The following is a 27,239-nucleotide window of genomic DNA, read 5'->3' as shown; positions in this document are numbered from 1 at the left end:
TGTATACTTGTTTTAGCACTATTTCTTATTGTTTTCTCATTCTTCTGGATTACCGGTCTCCATTGGTAATTCGCGGTGGCGCTGGGCGCTACCCGGTTTTTTCCCCCTTGGACCCGTTACTTTGTCCTTCCCTGGTGTGCGCCATCTTCTGGCGACGCCATTTTCCTCCCCCTTCCTCCTTCCTCTTCCTCTTCCTTCTGCTGCGCTCTTTCGCGCGCGCGGGCTAGGGGCGGATCTTTTTCTCAGCGCGGGCCGCGTCTCCTCACGGCCTTCTCTGAGATTGGGGCGTACCCACCTGACGCGTCGGGTGGGCGGTCCCAACGCGATCCAATAGGGGCTCCAGGAGACGTAGTCTCGTGAGACTTCGTCCCTGGAGCCGCATATCCTAGGCTTCCCTCACACCGCAGCGCCAGTGCAGTGCTTTCGGTGTTGGAGGTAGGAGCCTGGGCTAACCCATAAGGTCTAATAAGCGGAATTTATTCCGTTCCTAGTTATTTATTGTCTCTCTTGCTAGGCCCTTAGATTATAGATAGAGTATATCTATTTTGCGAGTTCTTTAGATAATAAGCTCGCACTAGTGTAGTGTATATATCTATTCTAGGGAATACAATACAAAATACAATACAAAATGACTGAAGATTTCTCTTCCACTTCCAATAAGGGTGATGAACTGGCGTTAGATACAGCGCAATTTTTGAGTGCCTCACAAATCCAGGACCTCATAAACAAATCGGTCCAGGCTGCTCTGGCGTCTGCCGCGGCACCCTCTAGATCACATCCAGTCCTATCTCTCACCCCTATACCGCTGTCCCACAGCGATGAGCCGCCCGTAAAAAAGGGTAAAGCTTCGCACAAACGGAAGCATACCATGGCGGCCTCTGACTCCCCGGCAGGGGAAGTAAATAATATGCTCCAGGCAGCTCCCCCCACGGACTGCCACCCCACGCATCCCTCTAACTCTTCCCAACCCCTGGGCCTCAGGGAGTTACCAAGGAGGCATAAGTCCGCCAGGCGGGCAAAACCCGACTCTTATGTAGATTCCCCGGATGAGGATTCATCCGATGAGTCGGGTGAGACTGAGGTCTCAGAGTCTGACTTTGCTGACGAGGATGCTGGGACATCGGCGCTCAATAACGACGCCAATCCTGAATCTCAGGGCGAAGCCATTCTTGATACCCTGGGAGAACCACTTTTTCACCCTGATGCCATATCTCACCCCCGTTCTGGGGATTGGACCCCGTTGCCCCATGTGTCCCAGTACGTAGAGTTCTGGGCACGCAGGTCGCTTGAAAGGACCAATCGCAACAAACTCAGGGCAGAGTGCCCACGACCATTTATTCCTAAAAAAGTGGTATCGACCCCAGAGATAGATCCCATTTTATCTAAATATTTGATGAAGTCGGGCAAATTCCCCAAGAAGGGGATTGATCGGTCTTTTAGGGCCATCCAAGACCGCATTCTGGACCTACTTGGTCCTCTTACAAAAATATTAAATTTGTCTGAACAGGCAGCAACGACAGACCATCCTGTTGATTTGACCCAGCTTCGTGGGTGGGCCCAGAGGGCCATTTGTCTGGTGGGCAGCGCTAACACCGCTTGCTCTATTGAGCGCAGACGCTCCATTCTCATGCGGCTTGATCCGCAACTGGCCCACCTAGCCGAATCCGAGCCAGGTCCAGCAGCAGAGGGTATGCTGTTTGGAGACACCTTAGTAAAAGACATCAATAAGTTTGTGGGGCTATTCAACAGTCTAGATAAAGCCCAAACTTCTTTAAAAAAATCTGGAACAAACAAGATTTTTCCCCGGGCCGGCAGAAGTAGGGGCCGATCTGCCGGCCGCACTTCCACCTACAGACCCTATGTCAGGGCAACTGCTCCACCACAATACCCTCAGGCTCCCCCTCCATACACCGTGTCAGTGGCGCAACCAGCGCCATTTTTCCCACCCCGTGGTAGACCGTGGCGCGGACGTGGAAACAGAGGTTACCCCCGATCTCGTCCATATACCGGTAAGTTTTCCACGCACTCCACTTTCACACATACCTGTGGGGGGACGACTGATACATTTTACCCACGCTTGGTCTGCGATTACGGCAGACGCGTGGATACTAACGACAATAAAAGGTTTCCACATAGAACTTCTGTCCCTACCAGAAATGGGCGTGATTCCGCCCCCTATCAGATTTGCAGACCGCAACGTTGCTCTCATAGACAACGAAATAGAGGACCTAGTGTCCAAACAGGCAGTGGTGGAGGTCGACCCTTCTTCCCCGGGGTTTATCAGCAACCTCTTCCTTGTAAAGAAGAAAGGGGGCGGCTATCGCCCTGTGATAAATCTTCGAGACCTGAACCAGCATGTCGCTTATCGACATTTCAAGATGGAGGGCATACATTGCCTTCGAGACCTTCTTCAACCGGAGGACTGGTTGGTAAAGGTGGACTTAAAGGACGCCTATCTCACCGTTCCCATGCATCCTTCTTCACAACAACTTCTTCGCTTCCTATGGAGGGATCGAATGTGGCAGTTTACGTGCCTTCCGTTCGGTCTATCGTCCGCCCCGTGGTGTTTCACCAAACTCCTGAAACCGGTGGTGGCGTCCCTAAGAAGCAGGGGGGTGCGTCTGATCATTTATCTAGACGACCTCCTTATCATGACTCGCTCCAAAGCACAGGCCTACCAACACATGAGGTGGACGATATCTCTGTTGGAAGGGCTGGGATTCTTGATCAACCAAGAGAAATCGATTCTCATCCCAGCTCAAGAAATGGAATTTTTAGGCTTTTTGGTGGACACCAATCAGGCCGTTCTCCGTTTGCCCAGAGCAAAATTGGCCCTCATACGCAAGGAGATCAGAGCGGTGCTACGCAAAGGCTCCCTATCGCTGCGGGTACTTGCCCGGCTAGTGGGCCTTCTAGCAGCCTCCATTCAAGCCATATTTCCGGCCCCTCTCCATTACAGGGCCCTCCAGAGGCTCAAGATCCTTCATCTACGTCAGGGTCTCAGATACGCAGACGAGGTGTCCCTCTCGGTAGAAGCCAAGGCAGAATTGCAGTGGTGGCTTCGCCATGCCGTCGAGTGGAACGGCAAAACAATTTTCAACTCTTGTCCGGACGCCATCATAGAGTCGGACGCAAGCCTGAGAGGCTGGGGCGCTCGCTTCGGCAACGCTTCTACTGGTGGGAGCTGGTCCGTCGAGGAATCTCTCCTACACATCAATGCCTTGGAAATGCTGGCGGCGTTGTTCGCCATCCGGAGTTTTTTGCCAGAAACTTCCAATTGCTGCGTATTATTACGCATGGACAATATTGCAGCGGTGCAGTACATCAACCGCTTAGGGGGCACCAGGTCCAGGATCCTGGCGGATATTGCCAAGGATTTTTGGCACTTCTGCCTCTCCCGCAATATTATCCCTATGGCGGAGTACATCCCGGGGATTTCCAATACAGTAGCAGATTGGAATTCCCGCTATCTCTTGGATTCCAGCGACTGGCGGCTGGATCGTTTAGTTTTCCTGCAATTGGAACTGCTCTGGGGCCCATTGGGCGTAGATCTATTTGCGTCCCGCCTCAACCACCAGCTACCGCGATTCTTCAGCTGGAGGCCGGACCCGGAGGCGTCAGCAGTAGATGCCCTCCGACAATCTTGGACGGGGGAGACACACTATGCGTTTCCCCCGTTTTCGATGATCCCCAAAGTTCTCATACAGATAGCGAACCAGAAGGCTACGGTTGTGTTGATCACCCCCTGGTGGCCGATGCAACCATGGTTTCCGATTGCTCTGGAGATGGCAGTGGATTGCCCCAGACTGCTCCCTCTTTTTCCGCAGATCCTCGCCAATCCGACCAGGGGTCTCCACCCCCTGGTAGCGGACGGCAGCCTAACTCTCCTAGCATGGTTGGTTTCGGGGTGCCCGACACGGACCGCGACCTTTCGGAATCGGCTAGGAACCTCCTCGCCCTGGCCTGGGCCCCCGGGACTCGATCGGCATATCGATCAGCCTGGAGACTCTGGATACGTTGGTGTGATCAACGACAGGTTGATCCCGTACAAGCACCTGTAACAATAGTGGTAAATTATCTGGCGGACTCTTTTGAGTCTGGTAAGTCCTACAGTTCCATCAATGTGTACCGATCGGCCATTTCGGCTTACCATTATCCGGTGGACGCTTTGCCAATTGGCAAACACCCCCTGGTATGTAGGCTCTTACGGGGCATTAAATTTAGGCGTCCGCCCCGTCCTAGGTATCAGTCCACTTGGGATGTTTCCAGGTTGCTGGAAATGTTTGCCAGGTGGGAGGACAATGAGGCTTTGTCATTAAAGCTTTTGTCTTACAAACTTACGGTCCTTTTATGTCTGGTTTCCATTAAAAGAGTCTCAGACGTAAAGGCCCTAGACATTTCTAGGCGTCAATTTTCGCCTCAGGGGGTCAGATTCTCAGTGGTCCGAAGGACGAAGACGGGTATTCATTCAGTTTTTTACCCTTATTTCCCCGCGCATCCTCGATTGTGCGTTGTGCGTTGCCTACAGGCTTATGATACGCAAACTTCCAACTTACGTTCTCCGGCCTTCTCTCAGCTCCTGGTTTCGTATGTCAGGCCTCACCATCCAGTCTCGTCTGCCACCCTTGCGCGGTGGGTACGCGCCACCATGGAAATGGCTGGTATAGACGTTTCCCTTTTTGGAGCGCATTCTTCCAGAGGGGCGATGGCTACTAAGATAGTTACGTCGGGGGGCTCCCTCACTGACCTGTTGATGGCAGCGGATTGGTCGTCAGAGACCACGTTTCGCCGTTTTTACTTCAGACCAGAGGAACATGTCTCCATGTCGGTCTTATAATATGTTGGTCGGATAACTTATATATTTATTTTGTTCTTATAGTTAAGCTTTGAACTTGCATAAGATATGAGCCTCCTGTCTGATATATAAATCGAGATTTTCCTAGCTTGTGACGGAAAATATTAGTTATATGAAGACAGGAGGCGAGTATCTTCCCTCCCTTACCCACCCTATTACGATTCTTTGTTTTTCCTTGCAGGATATTGAGCACGTTGAGTGTTTTCCGGAAGGAGGCTGACCTGTTTGTTGCAGACTGTTTGGGTTCTCTACAGTCCCCGTTGGGATGAAGTTCGGCTTTCGCTGGCCAGGTTATCCGGATTGTCTCCGAAAGTTACTGTGGTGGACCGGCTGGTCGTGGATTTGAGTGGCGATGGAGAAGTCCAGATGCAGTTTTGGGTTCCTGTGCGGCGGTGTTTCGCATCCAGAAAGAGGAGGATCCATACTGGGCAGTCCCATATATAGTGGCTAAAGGCTGGGAGTGGCCGCTGTGGCCCTGGGACTGCTGGGAGTTGTAGTTTTTTCTTTTTATTGAATTGATTACTGAAAATTCTGCTATGGGCATTATTAAAGAAAGAATAATGCATAAGATACTCGCCTCCTGTCTTCATATAACTAATATTTTCCGTCACAAGCTAGGAAAATCTCGATTTACATTGTGTTGTTGAAGTGTTCCCTTTATTTATTTATTTTGAGCAGTGTATTACAGAACCATAGTGGTGCAAAAAAATAAATAAATAAATAAATAAATAAATAAATTAAAAAAAAACACATGAAATAACACCATTTATTTAAACGTGTTTTTTTTTTATTGAGTTAGGGATGCGACACACCAGGTTCCCTAATGTGCCTGTAGAGAAAGGTACAATTGCACGGACCAAGAAATTGTTCTCTGAGCCAAGACGAGTGCTTCCCATAAATAATGTGTGATGTGGCCATCACTCCTCAAGAGAGAACTACAAACAAATTAAAGGGGTACTCCGCCCCTAGACATCTTATCCCCTATCCAAAGGATATGGGATAAGATGTCAGATCGCCGTGGTCCCGCTGCTGGGGATCCCCGGGATTGCTGCTGCAGCACCCCGCTGTCATACCTGCACAGAGCGAGTTCGCTCTGCACGTAATGACGGGCAGTACAGGGGCCGGAGCATCGTTACGTCACGGCCAGCCCCCCTCAATACGAGTCTATGGCAGGGGGCGTGGCGGTCGTCACGCCCCTGCCATAGACTTGTATTAAGGGGGCGGGCCGTGATGTCACGAGGGGCGGAGCCATGATGTCACGCTGCTCCGTCCCCCGTATCACCCGTCATTACGCACAGAGCGAACTCGCTCTGTGCAGTAATGACAGCGGGGTGCCACAACGGCGATCCCAAGGGTCCCCAGCAGCGGGCGATCTGACATCTTATCCCCTATGCTTTGGATAGGGGATAAGATGTCTAGGGGTGGAGTACCCCTTTAAGCACTTGCAATACTTCCCTCCAGAAAGGTAAAATGCAAGCCCATATTAAATTCCAGAAATCCGTAACTATTGACAACTTTGACATAGGGAGTAAAAAAAAGATTCTGTAGTTTGGCTGGCTGCAGAAAACTGATTTTTTACTTATACATCATTGTTCTTGCTTGGTAGAAAAATCAGATATCAGCCCATCTTTATATTAGAGCAGTTGTCTCCAAACTGGACCTCCAGATGTTCCAAAACTACAACTCCAGGCATGACCAGACAAAATGGCTGTTTGGACATGCTGGGATTTCAAGTTTTACAACATCTGGAAGTCCACAATTATAATACCTAGATAATATGGATAATAGAGCATTAATCTGCAGAAATCTGATAGCAGTGTTATTATACTGTAATAGTAAGTATAAAATATATGTTTCCTCCAGCTACCTCCATTAGCCAAGTCCTCGTTGTCACTGTCTCCTGCCCCAGGAGAACGTGGTGGTGGTAAAGGAGAGAAACGTTCATCTTCTGTGTGTTCATAATCTGGCAGGTCGAAAAGATCATTTTCCAGTGGATCCATCATCTTAGCAACAAATTCTACTAAAGAAAAAAACATAAAATAAGCTATAAAACATTACATTAAAAAGAGCAGTTTACATCTGAAATCAGTGGCTTCTGTGCGTTCTGTACGCATCCACAGTGTGACCATTAAATAGGATGTTATAGGCCAGTGGTCTTCAACCTGCAGACCTCCAGATGTTGCAAAACTACAACTCCCAGCATGCCCGGACAGCCGTTGGCTGTCCGGGCATGCTGGGAGTTGTAGTTTTGCAACATCTGGAGATCTGCAGGTTGAAGACCACTGTTATAGGGGAGGTATTCTGAATATAAATTTTTACTGGTTACTGGTATGACTATAAAAATAAAAAATAGACAGTCCTGGGACCCCGTAACTACCGCTGTGAAGTCTTCCAGTCCGTCGCATATTGCTTATCTTCCAATTTCCAAAACTGACTTGTCTAGGCAATGACCGCCCGCTCAGCCAATCACTAACCACAATAGTGACCGTGGTTTTTCACAGGTATTCACATCTGCGTTTCGTCACAGTATACTTATGCATGCAAGAGAGGTCAACTTTTTTTGTTTTTATTGTTTTGGGTCTTAATAAAATGTATTTTGCATTCATGTTGTGATAAAAAAAAAATAAGTCTATTTTAACCCATTTGAATTTAAGGTTATAACAATAGAAAAATTAGGAAAGGTCCATGGGAGTTGAATACTTATGCAAGACACTGTAAGTTCTCTTTAAATATGCTGTAATAGAAAAAACTTTTTGATGGATTTTTTACTATTCGAGTCTTTACTCTTGAGTTTTCCCCTTTCTTTGCCTTATATATTCGTGTACCATACAGCCTGGATCTAATCACCTTATGTTACAAGAGAAGTTCAGCAATGAGCAGATGAAGAATGTGCCGTCTCTACAGTGCATGATGTTCCCTATATCTCTGAAACACTAGAAGGAGTGCACAGTTCCCAGCCAAAACAGGATTATTCACCAAGTGGATGACTAGATCCTTTACATATAGGGCACAAAGTAACATGATTCTTCCCCGTGTGCTATGATCTATAGGTGAGCTGAAAACAGCATCATAACCAGTTTACACTGCACAATGCCCTGTCCCCAGCATTTTGTGGTGTCTCCCATAGACAACATAGTGATCAGCACATTTCACAGAAAATAAAATATAAAAAAAAAAAAAATTGAAAAAGTACAAGATTAAGGCTAAGTTCACATGTAGCATTAAAACTGCAGATTTCATGCAAGGAAATATCCAGCCATATCAATGGGGGGAGATTAATCAAAACCTGTCCAGAGGAAAAGTTGCTGAGTTGCCCATAGCAACCAATCAGATCACTTCTTTCATTTTTGAAAAGGCCTCTGAAAAATAAAAGAAGCGATCCGATTGGTTGCTATGGGCAACTCAGCAACTTTTCCTCTGGACAGGTTTTGATAAATCTCCCCCAATGAGTTTTGAAGGGCTATTCCGGTATCAGAAATTTTAAATAAAACTATTACCCCAAGATAATTTTTTGCTTGAAATGCCCCTAACAGGAAGTTGTGTAGTCCTTTAATTTTCAGTGTGGTGTTGTCTCTCGCTTCTCCCTCACTTCCGAGATGACACATCATCATCTACTGCGTCAGAAGGCTAGGCTGGACCTTTTCTCCGAGCTTAAGCCCCCCTCCGAGTGGTATCACCTCTGACCAGTCCTTACAGCAGTGTTTCCCAGCCAGGGTGACTCCGGCTTTGGAGACCACTGCCCTAAAGGAGAGCTGGAGGCACCCTGGTTGGAAAACATTGCCCCCCAGCCTACATCACCATCTCCATATTAGATTTATCAAGGCTTGACAAATTTACTTTGTATCTAGTACATAATTTTTTTTATTTTTTTTATTCTTAAACAACCAGTGTGATATTTTACTTTTCTGCTACAAGTTTTAGTTTTTATAGGTACCACTTCTGCTAAGTATTCTTTTCTGGGATATGATCAAAAATCACCAATTTTTGTGTTTCAATTTTTTTTGCGTTGACACCATTGACCGCCGTGGATCAGGAATGGGAAATGTTAATAGTTAGGACAAATGTTTACTATTGTTATAACACTTTTTACTATTTAAATTTGGAATATCAGAATGGTGAGGGTGATTTTTCTCACATTTTTGGAGGGTGGGTGACAGGAGATGCAGCAGGAGGGTGTCCGGAGGTACAGCAGAAAGGAGTATGACATGAGGTACAGCTGGAGAAAAGGGCAACAACAGTGACAGGATGTGCAGCAGGAGGGAGGATGAAACCAGTAACAAGAGGTGTAGCAGGAGTGAGGGTGACAGGAGGTACAGCAGGGGCACAGGGCTGGCTAGGCAGAGTGGTTTCATATGGCCAGCTGCCAGGGCAGGTGTAAAGTACACACACACACACACACACACACACACACACACACACACACTTCTTCGTCTCTTGATGACTGTGTCATAGAGACCTGAGTGAAGGACCCTCCGCTACTGCTCTGGCCACAATGCAACCTTGTGCATGAATAGGGGACAAATGGCCTGAAAGTTATAGGTTGTGGAGGCAGAGGTACCTCTGAATAGCAGGACCCGCTAGCCCCCACCAGGGGGAGCACAGAGCAGCGTCTCTGCACAGGCAGTTCTGCACTGGATTCAAGGGCATACATTAGCCCAATGTTTCCCAACCAGTGTGCTTCCACCTGTTGCAAAACTACAACTCCCAGCATGTCTGGACAGCCGAAGGCTGTCCAGGCATGCTGGGAGCTGTAGTTTTGCAACAGCTGTAGGCACCCTGGTTGGGAAACACTGCATTAGCCTCTTTACACCATTGCTGCTCAGGCTGACTAAAGACCTAGGCGCCAGGAGTAATTGGTCAGTCGCCATGGAGGTCTGCGTCTGGGTTTTGCCGAGCTCTGATATGCACAAAGGAGGAGATTTATCAAAACCTGTGCAAGGGAAAAATTGACCAGTTGCCCATAGCAACCAATAAGAGTGCTTCTTTAATTGCTAAGAGGGCTTTTCAAAAAAATATAGGAAGCAATCTGATTGGTTGCTATGGGCAACTTCTCCTCTGCACAGGTTTTGATAAATATCCCCCTAGATTTATTTTTTGAGAGATTTAGGTCATAATGAGGCATGCTGCCTGTGGCTCCCCCTGCAGGTATAGTTCAGTAGCCAATTTTGACAGGTTGCCAATGTATATGCACATCGAAGAGTCAGGCTGGGTTCACATCACGTTTTCTCCCATACGGGAGCGCATACAGCAGGGGGGAGCTAAAACCTTGCGCTCCCGTATACTTTTCTATGTGCTCCTGTATGTAATTCATTTCAATGAGCCGGCCGGAGTGAAACGTTCAGTCCGGTCGGCTCATTTTTGCGCCGTATGCGCTTTTTCCCCGGCCCTAAAACTGTGGTCAACCGCGGTTTTAGGTCCAGATGTAAAAGCGCATACGGCGCAAAAATGAGCCGACCGGACCGAACGTTTCACTCTGGCCGGCTCATTGAAATGAATTCCAAACGGGAGCGTGAGGTTTTAGCTCCCCCTGCCGTATGCGCTCCCGTATGGGGGAAAACGAGACGTGAACCAGCCCTCAAACTCTTGTGTAAACCCTCCCTTGGTCCTATTGAACAAGTGCAAATCCACATCACAGATCCAATGCAGAATCCTGGATTTTTGTTTGCAGCTTAATACGTTATGAATTTGCAATAGATTTTTCTTTTTTCAGTGGAATCACCGTCTAACGTTAGGGTCTTGTGGTTGTAACATGGACACTAAAGTGTTTCCTCAGGGCCCACGAACACTGGCACTTCATGGTCTTGTAATACAGCAGCCATGGAATTCTACGGGACTTGCACTGTACATCAGATCTTACACACAATGAAATCACGAGAACAGACAGGAAAAATGGTATATTACTATGGAAATCAATATTTTCCCTAACCATCGTGCCTTTGGCTGTCTGGGCATGCTGGGAGTTGTAGTTTTGCAACAGCCTAAGGCACGCTGCTTTGGAAATTATCACGTAAATAGTCTCTACTATAGTAATCACCAAACTGTGTGCATCTAGCTGTTGCAAAGGCTGTCTGGGCATGCTGGGACTTGTAGTTCTGCCACATCTGTAGGTCCACAGTATGGAGACCACTGTACTATAGAACCTGCTTTGTGTATAAGTCATAGTTCCCAGCTGCTGCAAAACTAAAACTCTTATCAGCCATAGGTTGTCCAGGCATGCTGGGAGTTGTAGTTTTGCAACATCTGGGGGCACCCTTATTGGAAAACACTGGTTTAAACCCCCCAGAGGGATTACAGCAGGAAATGGAGAAGCCTTAGGATTATTGTACAGCTCTCCCATATGCCTGTAACTACAACGCACAGCATGCACTTATTTCTATCCATAGACCACCATTACAGCAAATGAACGTGCCGCAAACCCAGCTATCTCCCCCCCATACACCGGGCATGACTGCCCACATCTGTACCTGTGATGACTGTGCCACCTCCCCGGCTTCTGCAGCAACATACAATAAAGCGCGCCTTCCTGGTAAGTGACGTCACTGCAAGGGGAGGAGCTACAGCCGGTAGCCTGGGTTGTTACTAAGCAACGGCCACCTGATTCGCATTCCATGAAGAGCGGGATCTCAAAACTTTATTGTTCATGGACAAACGTAACAGCCGCATTAATGGGATGTCTACAAGCAACAAGAGGAGCTTTTATGTATATAATTTCTCATACAAGCCAGTGGTGCCTCCACTATTTTATAATATATGTTAAGGCTCCTCTCACATTGCATTAAAGGGGCTACCCGTCTAAGGGGGGGGGTTAGAACTTTACCCAATGCACATTATAAAAAAAATATATATTAAAAAAGTGCTCAAAAAAGTCTCATCAAAACAAAAGTGGTACTGTTAGAAACTACAGATCGGGACGCAAAAAATGATCCCTCATACAGGCCCATATAGAGAGAATTAAAAAAGTTATAGGGGTCAGAATTGGACAAAAATTCCCTTGCAAATTTGTATCCTGAGATTTCACGCATATATAATTATTTATGCAAATTAGCATGGCCGGTATTTTGTTTGCAAGAAAGGCGGCAACCCTACTCCCAGCCTGAGCGTCATGATTTCTGGAGATCACAAGTCAGAGAACAGAACAGGACACTGGAGCCGCTTTAACCCGTTATGGCCAGTTATTAATAACGGGCTATAACGGGTTAAAACGGCTATTAGAAAAATCCCACAGACTATAATGGGATTTTCTAACGGCCGTATAGGATTTTGTAACTGTCGTTTTACAGCTGATTTTCAAACGGAACTTTGTACGGATTTTTAAAACTGAGTAATTTTGTAGCGTGAAAGGGGCCTAAAGGTTTCTTTTTTTATATATAGTACAATGGGCATAATTCTAACATTCGGGACGTATGCGGTGCAGTCTGCTGGATGCTATATCATAGCCCTTCGTGATCACATTGAGGTTGATCATTTAACCCTTTGAATGCTGCATCATTTAAAAAGCTAAATGACAGGTGTAGTACCTGTCGGTTGCCCTATCGGCACCCTGCAACATTATCAATAATCATCATGGCATCATTTAAAAAGCTAAATGACAGGTGTAGTACCTGTCGGTTACCCGATCAACACCTTGCAACATTATCACAGGGGGCATTTGGTTACTATAGCAGCCAGAAACCTTTACTACAGGTGAAACTTGAAAAAATTTAATATCGTGCAAAAGTCCATTTCTTTCAGTAAATTCAACTTAAAGGAGATATCCAGTGCTGATAAGTTTCAGATTGTGGAGGGTCCGACCGCTGGGGCCCCCCGTGATCTCCTGTACGGGGCCCCGGCAGCCCATTGGAAGGTGTGTTGACCACTGCACGATGCACCGGCTGACACGCCCCCTTAATACAACTCTATGGCAGAGCCGGAGCGCTGCCTTCGACAATCTCCGGCTTTGCCATAGCGATGTATTGAGGGAGCGTGTCAGCTGCTGCTTCATGCGGTGGTCGACACCCGCTATCTGGCCAGCGAGCCGTGGGCCCCCGTACAGGAGATCATGGGGGCCCACGCGGTCGGACCCCCCGCGATCTGAAACTTATCCCTTATCCTTAGGATAGGGGGATGAGTTTTTCAGCACTGGACTACCCCTTTAAAAGGTGAAACTAATATATAAGAGAGATTCATTACATGCAAAGCAAGATAGTTCAAGCCATGATTTGTCAATATTGTGGAGATTATGGCTTACAGCTCATGAAAACCCCAAATCCCCAATATATGATATGATTGGGGGAGCCATTTCATCTGCTGGTGTTGGTCCACTGTGCTTCATTTAAAGGGGGAAAACTTATTTTTTTAAATCAACTGGTGCCAGAAAGTTAAACAGATTCTTAAATTACTTCTATTAAAAAATCTTAAAGCGCAACTGTCATGACATTTTGGTGCAATAACCTGCACACAGCCTTTGTACTGTGTGCAGGTGGTGGGCATAACAATGTTTTTACCTGAAATTTGGCGGCTTTCATGACTGCAAAAAAGGCTTTTATTCAAAGCCACTGACGGTCGGATAGGCATGGCGTGAGGTACACGATGCCCCGCCGCCGCCACGCCCACCCCCACGCCTACCCCGTATGTCCGCGCTGGGACCTCTGTGTGATTGACACACAGGTCCCAGCGCAATCAGGTTAGTTCTCGACACTAGGTTCAGAGAGGAAGCGCGCTCTCTACACCTAGCACTGCACAGGCGCACTGAGGAGGAAGACGGCAGTGAGAGCGAGCGCTTGCTGGATGACACACAGCAGCGCGCAGGTTAGATTAGCTGAAGGGCGCATGCACTGGGACCTGTGTGTCAATCACACAGAGGTCCCAGCATGGACATATGGGGTAGTTGTGGGGGTGGGCGTGGCGGCAACGGAGCATCGCGTATCTCGCGCCATGCCTATCCGACCGTCAGTGGCTTTGAATAAAAGCCTTTTTTGTAGTCATGAAAGCCGCCACATTTCAGGTAAAAACATTGCTATAACCACCACCTGCACACAGTACAAAGGCTGTGTGCAGGTTATTGCACCAAAATGTCATGACAGTTGCGCTTTAATCCTTCCAGTACTTTTTAGGGTCTGTATACTACTGAGGAAATTGTTGTCTTTTTGGAACACAGAGTTCTCTGATGACATCATGGCCACAGTGCTCTCTGCTGACATCTCTGTCCATTTTAGGAACTGTCCAGAGCAGCATATGTTTGCTATGGGGATTTTCTTCTACTCTGGACAGTTCTTAAAATGGACAGCAGATGTCAGCAGAGAGCACTGTGGTCGTGATATCCGAAGAGAACTCTGTGTACCAAAAAGAAAACCATTTCCTCTGTAGTATTCAGCAGCTAATTACTGGAAGGATTAAGATTTTTTAATAGAAGTAATTTACAAATCTGTTTAACTTTCTGGCACCAGTTGATTTAAAAGTTTTCCATGGGAGTACCCCTTTAAGTCCAGGGTCAACGCATCCGTCTACCAGGAGATTTTGGAGCACTTCATGCTTCCTTCCACAGACGAGTTGCATTACTGAAATAAATGAACTCTTGCACGATATTCAAATTTTTCGAGTTCCACCTGTAGGCCTCAGGGCTTTTCATAGTAGTAATTTTCTGTACAAGCAGTTCTACTGTACTAGCATAAGGCTATTGCACAGATATTGTATCAATCTGTTCACTACTTATAAAAGTCCCCTAGGGATAGTAACTGTAATAGAAATGTTTGGAAGTCAATAGGTAACCAAATAAGCTGGAGAAAATATGCCGCAAAATACGGCTTGTGTTACACTACCCTAAGGGTAGGGTTACACGTGCTGTATTTTGCTGGGTATTTGCTGGTGCTTTTTTTTCTACCCATTAAAGTTACTGGGTAGCAAAATCAGCTGCAGAAAATATTCTGCTGAGAGTAGTTATAGAGGAGAGTAAACATCCAAATGTATCTAAGCAAATGCAAAGAATAAGTGGAGCCACTGCTCCACAAAATCTTAGAGTCCAACTAGTCAGCTACAATTTTCCTTGGTGTAGGTTGACTAAGTCACCCACTGTATCACTTCCTGGGAGCTCTAATGTCCATGCCCTTTTGATAGCTGTAGGATGCTTGTTTGGCTGACAGCTACCTAATGAAGTCTCTGTAAACATTGACACAAAAGAACCCAGGTAAGTCTGGGACCAATTATCAATATATCCACAATAACCCTGCAAACCTAGGTCCAGGCCACTAAGGTCCCATTAAGAGACTACCATGAAACTTAGCTTTTATTATGATATCACCTTTTAAACTGGTGAATTAGTGTTTATTATTAGTCCATTAAGGACTCAGCCCATTTTGGCCTTAAGGACAATTTTTCTCCTTGCCTTCAAAAAATCATAACTCTTTTATATTTTCATCCACAGACTAGTATGAGGGCTTGTTTTTTGCGCAACCAGTTGCCATCATTTATTTTTCCATAAAATGTACGGCGCAAACAAAAAATACTATTTGTGTGGGAAAATTAAATAGAAAACCGCAATTTTGCTAATTTTGGAAGGTTTCGTTTATCACGCCGTACAATTTACTGTAATATGACATGTTGTCACGATGCCGGCTGGCAGGTAGTGGACCCTCTGTGCCAGAGAGGGATTGGCGTGGACCGTGCTAGTGGACCGGTTCTAAGCCACTACTGGTTTTCACCAGAGCCCGCCGCAAAGCGGGATGGTCTTGCTGCGGCGGTAGTGACCAGGTCGTATCCACTAGCAACGGCTCACCTCTCTGGCTGCTGAAGATAGGCGCGGTACAAGGGAGTAGGCAGAAGCAAGGTCGGACGTAGCAGAAGGTCGGGGCAGGCAGCAAGGATCGTAGTCAGGGGCAACGGCAGAAGGTCTGGAAACACAGGCAAGGAACACACAAGGAACGCTTTCACTGGCACTAAGGCAACAAGATCCGGCAAGGGAGTGCAAGGGAAGTGAGGTAATATAGGGAAGTGCACAGGTGAAAACCCTAATTGGAACCACTGCGCCAATCAGCGGCGCAGTGGCCCTTTAAATCGCAGAGACCCGGTGCGCGCGCGCCCTAGGGAGCGGGGCCGCGCGCGCCGGGACAGAACAGACGGGGAGCGAGTCAGGTAGGGGAGCCGGGGTGCGCATCGCGAGCGGGCGCTACCCGCATCGCGAATCGCATCCCGGCTGGCAGCAGGATCGCAGCGCCCCGGGTCAGAGGACGTGACCGGAGCGCTGCAGCGGAGGGAGTGAAGCGAGCGCTCCGGGGAGGAGCGGGGACCCGGAGCGCTCGGCGTAACACATGTGTTCTTTATTCTTTGGGTCAATATGATTAAAATGATATCCATGATTATATACTTTTCTAATACTGTTGCACTTAAAAAAAACTTTTTAACCAAATTAGTATGCTTAAAATCCCTCTATTTTGAAGACCTATAACTTTTTAATTTTTCCGTATAAGCAGCGGTATGAGGGCTCATTTTTTTCTCCATGATCTGTTCTTTTTATTGATACCATATTTGCATATATAAAACTTTTAATAAATTTTTTATCAATTTTTTTGGAATAAAATGTTATAAAAAAGCAGCAATTTTGGACTTTAAAAAAAACGGTATCATTAACATTATGTTTTAATAGTTCTGATATTTACACACGCGGTGATACCAAATATGTTTATAAAATTTTTTTTACACTTTTTGGGGGTGAAATGGGGAAAATGGGACAATTGACTTATTTTGGGGGGGAGGGGATTTTTCAAATTTTTTAACTTTTTTTTTTACACTTTAATAGTCCCCATAGGGGACTATTTATACCAATCATTCGATTGCTAATACTGTTCAGTGCTATGCATAGGGTATAGCACTGATTAGTGTTATCGTCATCTACTGCTCTGATTTGCTCAATCTCAGATCAGAGCAGAAGACCCATGGAAGGCAGCGGAGGCAAGTGATCTGATCTGTATTGATCACGGCATCTGAGGGGTTAATGGCGGACATCCGCACGATCGTGGATGTCCACCATTACCGGCGGGTCCCTGGCTGCTATCAGCAGCTGGGACCTGCCGCGCATGACCCGAGCATCGCTCCAATGCTCGCGGTTATGTATAGGACGTAAATGTGCGTTAAGTACCACCTCACCAGGACGTACATTTACGGGTTAAAATAAGCATCTGTCTGTCCTGTGTGTGATACTAATAGTTATGACCATTGGTCTTACCACAATAAGAAGCAAGCTATCTCCTGTAAACCTATTATTTAGTGGGGCCTACCTTATTAGTATTCAACAATTGAGTGGTTCCTAGGTATAAGCACCACCCACTAGTGATGTATCCACTACTTGATAAAGGTGTACAGTTGAGTGGTATTACTGACTGTTAATATTCACTTATCGTGGGGCCTACAGGCTCCCCCACCTCCAAAGAAAGTGTACAATTGAGCAGTGCCACAGACTAACACCACTAACTCAGTGTTGAGTGTCGCCCGAGGGCAGTTACCACTCACTAATAGTGGGGCCTGCAGGCTCTTCCACCTTCACACTATAATAAAGTGAGTGTCCCCGAAGGCGGTTATCACTCACTATTGGTGGGGCCTACAGGCTCTTCCACCGAGATTATTGCAACACACTCTCTTATTGTAATATACAGGACCAATAGACGTGATTAAAATCAAATTATTGCCCCCCCCCCCCTTCCCAGTGGTCATAACTATTAGTATCACACACAGGACAGACTTTAATTTGAATAATCACTAATTCACCAGTTTTAAATGTGATATCATAATAAAAGCTAAATTTTTATTATGGTAGTCTCTAAATGGGACTTTAGTGCCTTGGACCTAGGAGCGGAAAGTATAATTGTAATCAGTATCACCCGCATTATAAGCCTGTACCAACAGGTTAGTGTGAGTGACACTGATGACAGATTCCCTTTAACTTGTAAGTAGTGCTAAACTATAAGAGTTTTGTATATATATATATATATATATATATATATATATATATATATATATATCAAATTATCGTTTTCACATTTTGTCTTCCAGCAAAGGAATACAAGTAACAGAACAAGAGAACAATTACAAGAGAGCAATTTCTGTTCACAAATTTACCTTCCAATTTGCATAGAGGTAGCAAATAGAGAAAGGCTTAAAGGATAACAAGAACTTACAACAATTCACTATGTCATGGGCTCTATCCCTCCCTTTACAAACTGGTCAGAGAGGCAGTCTGCTGTATCTCACATACCAGCATGCAGACGTAGGTGGCATGGAAGTACAGGCATCAGACACCTAAAGCTCTGTTCACACCATGTTCCCGCCATGCATGCTATTCGTGTCTATAGCTTTCTATTGAAAGATAGTGGCCAAAACCAACAAGCCAGACAATGGGGCCCTACAGGTAATTGATACTATGCAGAGAAATGTCTACATTAAACATATACAATGGGAGCTTTTCCTGGCATATCTTGAGGCAATTTACATGATGTAAAAAGGACTTAAAGGGGTTGTCCATGGAGCGGTGTAAAAATAATAAAATTTCTATATTCACGCACCCCGGACTCCCGCAGTTGCCGCGGCATTGTTCTCTGTCCTCAGCTGCTCACTGCTTCTTCTGGGTTCTTGTGACATCCTGACCTCACAGGACCTGTTTGCTCAGCCATCCAGCAGCACAGTGATGTCCCCCTCAGTCAGTGGCTAGCTTAGTGGGCAGGTCCTCTGGGGTAGGGATTTCACAGAACCTGGAAGAAGCAGTGACTAGAGGGGGACCAGAAGGAGGTGAGTACAGCATGTTTATTTTTCTTACACCACCCCCAGCCATGTCAACCTTGTAACACTCACGTTTCAGAAGACAGGAACCCTGGTGGAGGTGGATCCGCTGGACCTGTGTGGCAGATGACTCGGACTGTACCAGGGAGCGAAGTCTTAGGTGCTGCTGGTTTTCACCAAAGCCCGCCGCAAAGCGGGATGGACTTGCTGCGGCAGGCAGCACCCAGGTCGCTACCCCTGGCATGGCTCGACCACACAAGCGGCTGAGGAGATGCGAGGCACAGGAGGGATAAGACAGCTCGTAGTCAGGATAGCAGAAGGTCAGGGCAGGTGGCACAGTAGCGTAGTCAGGAACGTAGCAAATGATCAGTAGGCAGGTGGCAAGGAGCAAGGTCACGGAGCAAAAGATCAGATACATGGCAAGGCAATAACAGGAATGCTTTCTCTCAGGCTCAAAGCAACAAAGATCCAGCAGGGAAGTGAGGAGGGTGGAGAAATTTATCAATGAGCCACAGGTGAATTACACTAATGAGCGAACTGGCCCTTTAAATCTTAAAGCTCCGGCGCGAGCGCGCCCAAGGGGACAGGGAAACGCTCGCGGAGCAGAGAGGCAGAGGCGGGGGCAGGAGAAGCACCAGGTGAGTGTCGGACTGGGGTTCGCATTCGGGTGCATCCCGCGATGCGATTATCAGCCCCGCCAGCAGCAGTTAACGGGACCATGCGCTCACGGCCAGCATGTGCGGCCAGAGCGCATAACGTAACAGTACGGTCTTCCCCTCCTTTTATGAGTCAGAAAACTCCTGAGAAGGTCACGGTCCAGGATATTCTCCTCAGGCTCCCAAGATCTCTCCTCAGGACCGTAACCCTCCCAGTCGACCCAAAAAAATTGTTCACCTCTCACAGTTTTTGTGGCAAGAATCTCTTCAACCTTGAAGATGTCAGAAGAGCTGGAGACAGCTGTGGGGACAAGATTCTTCTGAGAAAACTGGTGTACGACAAGAGGCTTTAGGAGAGAGATGTGGAAGGAATTGGGAATATGTAATGTAGCAGGTAGACAGAGTTTGTAGGAGACAGGGTTGCTTTTTTGTAGAATCTGGAAGGGTCCAAGGTAGCGAGGACCCAGCTTTTAACAGGATCTTGAAGCGGATGTACTTGGATGAAAGCCACACCATGTCACCAGGAGAGAAGGACTTCTACTTTTATCCCCTTGCGCCTTCATGCATGCAACGAGTCTGTTGCCAGATGGTAGAGAAGTCACGGACCAGCTCATCAACAGCAGGCCCACCGGAGAAAACTGGAAGAGGAGGATGGAGATGGAGTCCATAGACAACAAAAAAGGGGGACGACCTCGTAGACTCAGAATCCTTATGATTATAAGAGAATTCAGCCCAGGGAAGAAGGTCGACCTAATCGTCTTGGCGAGCTGAAACAAAATGCCAAAGATAAGTCTCTAGGATTTGATTAACCCTCTCCATCTGACCGTTGGACTTAGGGTGTTAGGCCGAGGAGAAGTCCAGATTGATGTCCAGACAGTTACAAAGGGCTCGCCAGAACTTAGAGACAAACTGCATACCTCGATCCGAAATGATATGCTGAGGAAGACCATGTAAACGAAAGACATGCAACAAGAAGTACTTCGCCAACTGCGGGCAGAAGGAAGACCTGGCAGAGGAATGAAATGAGCCATCTTGGAAAACCGATCTACAACGACCCAGATGACAGTGTTATTATGAGATGGTGGCAAATCAGTGATGAAATCCATGGAGATATAGGAACAGGGAGTCTCTGGAATGGGTAAAGGCTTTAAGAGTCCTGCAGGTCTCTGTCGAGGAGTTTTGTCACGGGCACAGGAACGAACAAAATTAGAAACATCACATTCAAAATGGGGCCACCAGTAGCATCGGGAAATAAGAATTAGAGTCTTGCATATTCCAGGATTTCCTGCTGTCAAGGAAGAATGACTCCATTTCAGTAGCTTACATCTCAATCTGGCGGGCACAAAGGATTTTCCCGGAGGAACTTGCTGAATCTTTGCAGTAGCGGCAGGAATCAAACGGTCAGGAGGAATAATGTGCCTAGACGTGGAGTCCAAACCAATGACGTCAGAGGGCCTGGAAAGAGCATCAGCCCTGATGTTTTTGTCTGCTGGTTGGAAGTGAATGAAATGAATGAAAAAAAGTGACCACCTTACCTGATACTTGTGGACCAAAGAAGCATCAATAAAGTCACCTGCTGATCCAGAATCCAAAAATGCTGTAGCGCTGAAAGAAGACTTTGCTGAAGCGAAGACTTGCACAGAAATAGTTAAGCGTGGAGTGGTAGTATTCACACCCAGGGACACCTCTCCCACAAACCCTAGGTGCGAGCATTTCCCGGACGCTGTGGGCGATCTGTACAGCCCTTGAGGAAGTGCTCCAGGCCAGCACATAACAAGCACAAATTCTCACTACTTCATCGTGACCTGTCCTGTTGAGTAAGTTGAGAACGATCCACTTTCATAGCCTCTTCAGCAAGAGGCACAGGAAACAGAAGAGGTGGACGTTGAAACAAGCGTGCTAGACGAGGATATTTCCTTGTTGGGGCAGGTTCCCCCTCTAAGTGCAGTTCCTCATGTCTCTCAACAAAACGCACATCAATGTGAGTGGCCAAGTGGATAAATTCAGTCAAATAAGATGGAGGATCACGTGCTGCAAGGGCATCTTTAATCCTGCTTGACAGTCCTTTTTTAATAGTGGCACACAAAGCCTCATCATTCCATGCAAGTTCAGAGGTAAGAGTGTGGAATTGAACCGCGTAGTCACCAACTGAAGAATTCCCTTGACAGAGGTTCAGCAAAGCCGTCTCAGCAGAAGAGGCATGTGCGGGTTCCTCAAAGGCACTGCAAAATTCTGCCAAGAAGGCTGACAAATTGTAGGATACCGGATTACCATGGTCCAAAAGGGGTGTAGCCCAGGCCAGGGCTTTTCCAGACAGTAGACTAATGACAAAGGCCACCTTAGCACGTTCTGTCGGAAACTTTTCAGACATGAGCTCCAAGTGCATGGAGCACTGTGTAACAAAGCTTCTGCATGACTTGGAAGCCCCATCATACTTGGAAGGTAATGGCAGACGTAGCTGAGAGCCAGAAGACACTGCAGGAACCGGTGGTGGGAGTGGGCCAGGTTGCGGTACTTGCGGTTGTTGTAAGGCCAAAAGCTGCTGCATCATAGCAGAAAGTTGAGAAAGTTGCTATGCCTGTCGGGCCAACTGCTGCAACTGACGTAACACAACGGAGGGAAGATCCGCGACTTCAGGCAGGGGTACTTCAGTGGGATCTATGGCCGGATCTTACTGTAACACTCATGTTTCAGTAGATAGGAACCCGGTGCATGTGGATCCGCTGGACCTGTGTGGCAGATGACTCGGACCGTACCAGGGAGCGGAGTCTAAGGTGCCGCTGGTTTTCACTAGAGCCCGCCTCAAAGCGACAGATGGCACCCAGGTCACTACCCCTGGCACGGCTCGACCACACAGGCGGCTGGGGAGATAAGAGACACAGGAGGGATAAGACAGCTCGTAGTTAGGATAGCAGGCAGGACAGTAGCATAGTCAGGAATGTAGCAAATGATCAGTAGGCAGGCGTCAAGGAGCAAGGTCAGGTCACTGAGCAAAGGATCAGATACACGGCAATGAAATAACTGGGATGCTTTCTCTCAGGCTCAAGGCAACAAAGATCTGGCAGGGAAGTGAGGAGGGTAGAGGAATTTATCAATGAGCCACAGATGAATTACACTAATGAGTGCACTGGCCCTTTAAATCTTAAAGCAGGCACGTGCCCTAGGGGATGGGGACACGCGAGCCGGAGCAGAGAGGCAGAGGCAGGGGCAGGAGAAGTACCAGGTTAGTGACGGACTGGGGCTCGTATGCGGGCGCGTCCAGCGATGCAAGTCCCAGCCCCGCTGACAGCAGCAGGTAACAGGACCATGCGCTCACAGCCAGCATGTGCGGCCGGAGCGCATAACGTAACAAACCTTAATCTATTCCTTGTGTTCTAAACAAAGAAAAACATAATTTTTCTACAGAAAATTAATCTTATCCACCTACATTTGTATTCCACCTGTATCTGGGATAAATGGCTTCTGAGTTCCCAGGTAAACATTTCTTCTCTGATTGATTTTTAAGTACCTCCCATTTATCAACATGAAAAGCCATTGATTTGTTTAAAGAAAATTCTGCTTCCCTCCCAGGGTTTCCCCAGACCACACTAACAAATGCATGTACCCTGAGGAAGTATATAGGATCTATTTTACACATTTAAATGGTCACCATCTACACCAGAGCCATGTTAAATGTCTCCATTACTCATCTCCTACCATCCTCTGAGGTGACTATTTTCCTACAGAGATGGTCAAATAGTGGAATCCATTTCATTTTACTCTCAGATTTCATTCCAGTATTGATCTATTGTAAGTGTTTGAAGGGATAACCAGACAGGCTGAGCTCCTTACATGCATTTAAGTCTATGCCCAGACCGCCTGAAGAGGAGTAGAGTACACCGCCCCAACTACAGCAGGTCACATTGGATTCTGGATCATGTGCAACATCACGGGCTGAGTGAGTTTATGTGAAGGCTATTCTATACAGGACAGAAGGGCACCTCTAGGAAAGCCATACACATGCATGTCCAAGGTGAGGAGAAAAGATCTGGGTCACTCACTCAGGCATTCAAAATGAGAATCATTTTCTATTATTTGTGAACTTTTTTAATGTGCAACAAGTGCCCATGTATGTATTCATCGGTGCTTTATTTAAGTCAGTCTGACTTTCCTTCCACATCAGATATAAACTGCATTAGGCTTATTACATAGAAATTAGTCTGGGGAACTAATCATTGGATGCATTTAATTTCATGGTAACAAAAGAATCCAAACTGAAGCCTATAAAGGTTATGTGCACCTTTAACTTTTTCTGACAGGTCATTGAGACACCTTACACGTTCTTATAATTGAGGTCTATAAGCAAAGCCCCTAACAATCGCTAAAACAAAGGGGGTCTGATGCTCTGGTGCTCCTTCAGACTTTCAGATTGACTTGTTGATTTCTGCAAATGAAACTGGCAGGTTGTTAGTCCCAGGGATTCCTATAGAAATGTAATACCCCAAAATGTAAAGGGATTTGACACCTAGTACAAGGTGTACCAAAAACCTGTTTGCTCAACACATTCATGGAGGTCTCTCAGTTTCTAACTGCAATTGCCTATCCAGGGGGACAACTGAGAATTACTCTTTAGTGATTGGTTGAGCGGCAATGTGGCCAGTGATTCATTGAGCTAAAGTATGACAGATTGACCCCAGGCACCAGGAAGAGGATCACACCAGAGACCTGAAGCAGGATACCAAAAGACATCGGGGGAGTAGAGATTCTTTGTTTTTATAGCACACAGAATGAATGAGCATGGTTTAAAAAAAAAAAAACACCCGGACCCTGACGTCCACGATATTGTCATTGGGGATTGCACCTATAAATGCTCCGCCGTTGCGGACGACCTCCTGGTATACATCACTGACCCACTGGTGTCCCTCCCATACCTGATGACCCGTTTGGCCGAATTTGGTGCCTGGTCTAATTTTAAAATTAATCTTTCTAAGTCAGAATCTCTCAATGTTTCATTGCCTGACCGTACAGTGTCTTCCTTCCGATCAGCCTTCCCGTTCCGCTGGCCTAGTGGGGGTATCCGGTACTTGGGGATGGTTATCCCCCCAGATCTCTCCCAACTGTTCGTCCGCAACTTTTCCCCCCTTCTGGCCTAATTCCGGACGGAATTGGAATCCTGGAACCGCAAGGACTTTTCGTGGTTCGGCCACATAAACATCCTTAAAATGACCCTGATGCCTCGTTTGCTCTACCTCTTACAGATAATCCCCCTCCACATCCCCTCTCTGTACTGGCAGCAGCTGCAGGCCTGCTTTGGCTCCTTTGTGTGGGCTTCGGCCCGTCCGCATCTTAATCGACTAACATTGTCGTGCCCCAAATCCTTGGGTGGGGTGGGCCTCCCTGATGGTCAAATGTATTATTTAGCGTGTGCTCATGCACGGGTACTCGACTTATTCCATAACCACAAGTCCAAGTTGTGGGTCCGTTTGGCACAGGATCTTTGCCCCACAGCTCTCTCCTCCCTGTCATGGACCTGGTCCCTGACGCTTCGGAATGACTTCCCTGCATCCTTCACCACTCGCCACACCATGGCGATCCTGTATCATGCAGGGCTGGGGGCTAGTCTCATTGACCAGAGGGGGCCCTCTCCTCCCCATCACTGATAATCCACAGTTCCCACCTGGGCTTTCAGTCAATGGCGCCTTCTTTGACGCTACCCTTTCTAATCCCCTCTGCTTTCATCATGTCCTAGCTGGTGGTGCGCTCAAATCTCTGGATGCCCTTTTAGGGGATCGCCCATTGTCTAGACGTGCTCCGTTTCCGTACCTCCAGCTTCGACATTTTTACTCTGGTCTCCCGAGGCACTTTATCTCCACTGGGGCCTAACCCCATTTGATCATTTATGCTTGGCCTCCTTGTACCCTCGTCACTCCATCTCCATCATCTACGGCCTACTCTTGGCCTGCCGAACGGAAGCCCTCCCGACCTTTTGTCGTGCTTGGGAATCTGAGCTGGGTAAGACTTTTCCTCCTGAACAATGGCTTTGCTGCTTCTTCCTCACCCACAAAGCTGTTATTGCCACAAAGGCTCAGGAGACAAGTTACAAAATTTTATATCGCTGGTACCAGGTGCCGGAAACCCTTCATCGCTGGTAACCGTCTGTTATGGGCATGTGTTGGCGCTGTGGTGGTGATGAGGGTACTATGACGCATATCTGGTGGAGTTGTCCCCACCTTTCGTCCTTCTGCCGATCAGTTCTCCATGTAATCAGGGAGATGACAGGTGTCCTAGACCCGTCTAGCCCGGAAGCTGCCCTGCTTTTCATGTTTCCCATGGCGCAAGCAAAATACAAAAAGTCCCTCACATGACACCTTCTTCAGGCCGCTAAAACTGTTATCCCTCAACACTGGAAAAGTACTATCTTTCCCTCTTTCGAGGAGTGGTTTGCCAAAGTTACGCACATTAAACATATGGAGGAGCTCTTGGCTGTCCACCCGGAGGATGTCTCCAGGCTTGCTGCTACCTGGCTCCCGTGGTCCACTTTCTGCTCCTCTCCTAGGTATCGGGTCCTGACCTAAACACCTATGTGTCTGGTTTGGCCCTGATGGCTATGCTGCCTCCGCCGGAGGTCCGTGCTACTCGGTATCCGCCCCAGCTAGGTCTGCCTGTGGTGTGTCTGTTTTTCTGACTGCCCTATTATGTACTCTTTTTTTCTGTTTCCCCCTCTTCGTCCCTGTATGGTTTTCTCCCACTTTATATTGTCCGGTTACTTTTTGAAGCCTTCCTCATCTTCTACTCAGTGGTTTCCTCATCACCTCTCCCTCATACTTACGTGCCCAAGGGGTTCTAGCCCCTTACTTGCTTTGTTTTTACCCCCGTTTTCTTCACTTTTTTTCCTGATATCCACTTCTCTTGGCACTGAAAGGATTTTTTTTTTTTTTTTTTTGAAGGCCACATATGTCTGGTTCTATTGCCTTTTTAGTGTACTGTTTATATTGCCTTTCCATGTTTTATTTCTTTTGTCCTATTTCGGCCTACCCGGCCGTTGATTGTTTTTTTATCCTCACTATTGTTACTGTATTTACTTGCTGTCCTCAATAAAATCGTTCTTAAATTGGAAAAAAAAACAAAAAACACCCTACCACCTAAAAACTATTCTCCTTTCCACTTCGGAATATAGCTTTTGTTTTATTTTACTACTTGAAAAATGTTTTAACTTTTTCTGACCCCTATAACACTTTTTTTCAGCATATTTTGCTAGAAGAGGGTTTGTTTTTAGTGCCGTGATCTGTAGTTTTTATCTGTATCAGTTATGTTTTGATAAGGCCTTTTTGTTAACTTTTTGTTATTTTGTTCTGGTCTATAAAGTGACCAAAAATCAGCAATTATGGACTTTTTATGTTTATGTAATTCACTGTGCAATTTCATTAATGTTATATTTTAATAGTTTGGACATTTTCGCACGTGGTAAGACCAAATATGTTTATGTTTAGGAAAAGGGGGACGATTTGAACTTTGATTGTGGTGTCTAAAGGGATAATGCCGGACATCAGCCTGATGGGTGATGTCTGGCAATAGCCATGGATCCCAGCAAACATGTATGCCCTGCATCCTCTAGGGGTTAATAGGCAAGTCAAAACCTGCAGCATATCTGCAAAAAATCTGTAGTGTATCCGCCATGTGAGCCACAGTCACAGCTCAGCCATGTGAAGAGTAGGGACTCTGGTCAGTAAAGTGACAGCAGTCCAGACTCCTATACGGTATTCAGTGGTCAGCTCTGCACTGCTGTATACTGTATGGATGGTGGACATACAGTCATGGCTGTAAATGTTGGCACCTCTGAAATTTTTAAAGAAAATAAAGTATTTTTCACAGAAAAGGATTGCAGTAACACATGTTTATTCTCTTTGTGTGTATTGGCACTAATCCAAAAAAGGGAGAAAAAAAGCAAATTGGACATAATGTCACACCAGACTCCAAAAATGGGCTGGACAAAATTATTGGCACCC

At 46.7% G+C, this 27,239-nt stretch overlaps 1 protein-coding gene across 2 annotated transcripts in view; it reads right to left on the bottom strand.

Moving 5' to 3' along the window:
* The window catches only part of TIPIN (TIMELESS interacting protein), a 34,929-nt gene extending 23,471 nt beyond the window's left edge, over positions 1–11,458 (bottom strand). Inside the window, exons 1-2 of one of the 2 annotated variants that reach the window (XM_056571678.1) lie at positions 11,320–11,458; positions 6,723–6,872 (exon numbers count right to left, since the gene is read on the bottom strand). In XM_056571678.1, the coding sequence (XP_056427653.1) occupies positions 6,723–6,858 (136 nt within the window). In that variant the 5' untranslated portion in view covers positions 6,859–6,872; positions 11,320–11,458. Of the gene's footprint in view, positions 1–6,722; positions 6,876–11,319 lie in introns of both variants that reach the window. The other variant, XM_056571677.1, reaches the window with a different exon arrangement.
* Positions 11,459–27,239: the final 15,781 nt, after the last annotated feature.

This window comes from Hyla sarda, chromosome 4, assembly GCF_029499605.1.
Source record: "Hyla sarda isolate aHylSar1 chromosome 4, aHylSar1.hap1, whole genome shotgun sequence".
NCBI classification, from domain to species: Eukaryota; Metazoa; Chordata; class Amphibia; order Anura; family Hylidae; genus Hyla; species Hyla sarda.
Note: the sequence above shows the minus strand (reverse complement) of the source record. Positions and strands in the feature narration are given on the sequence as shown.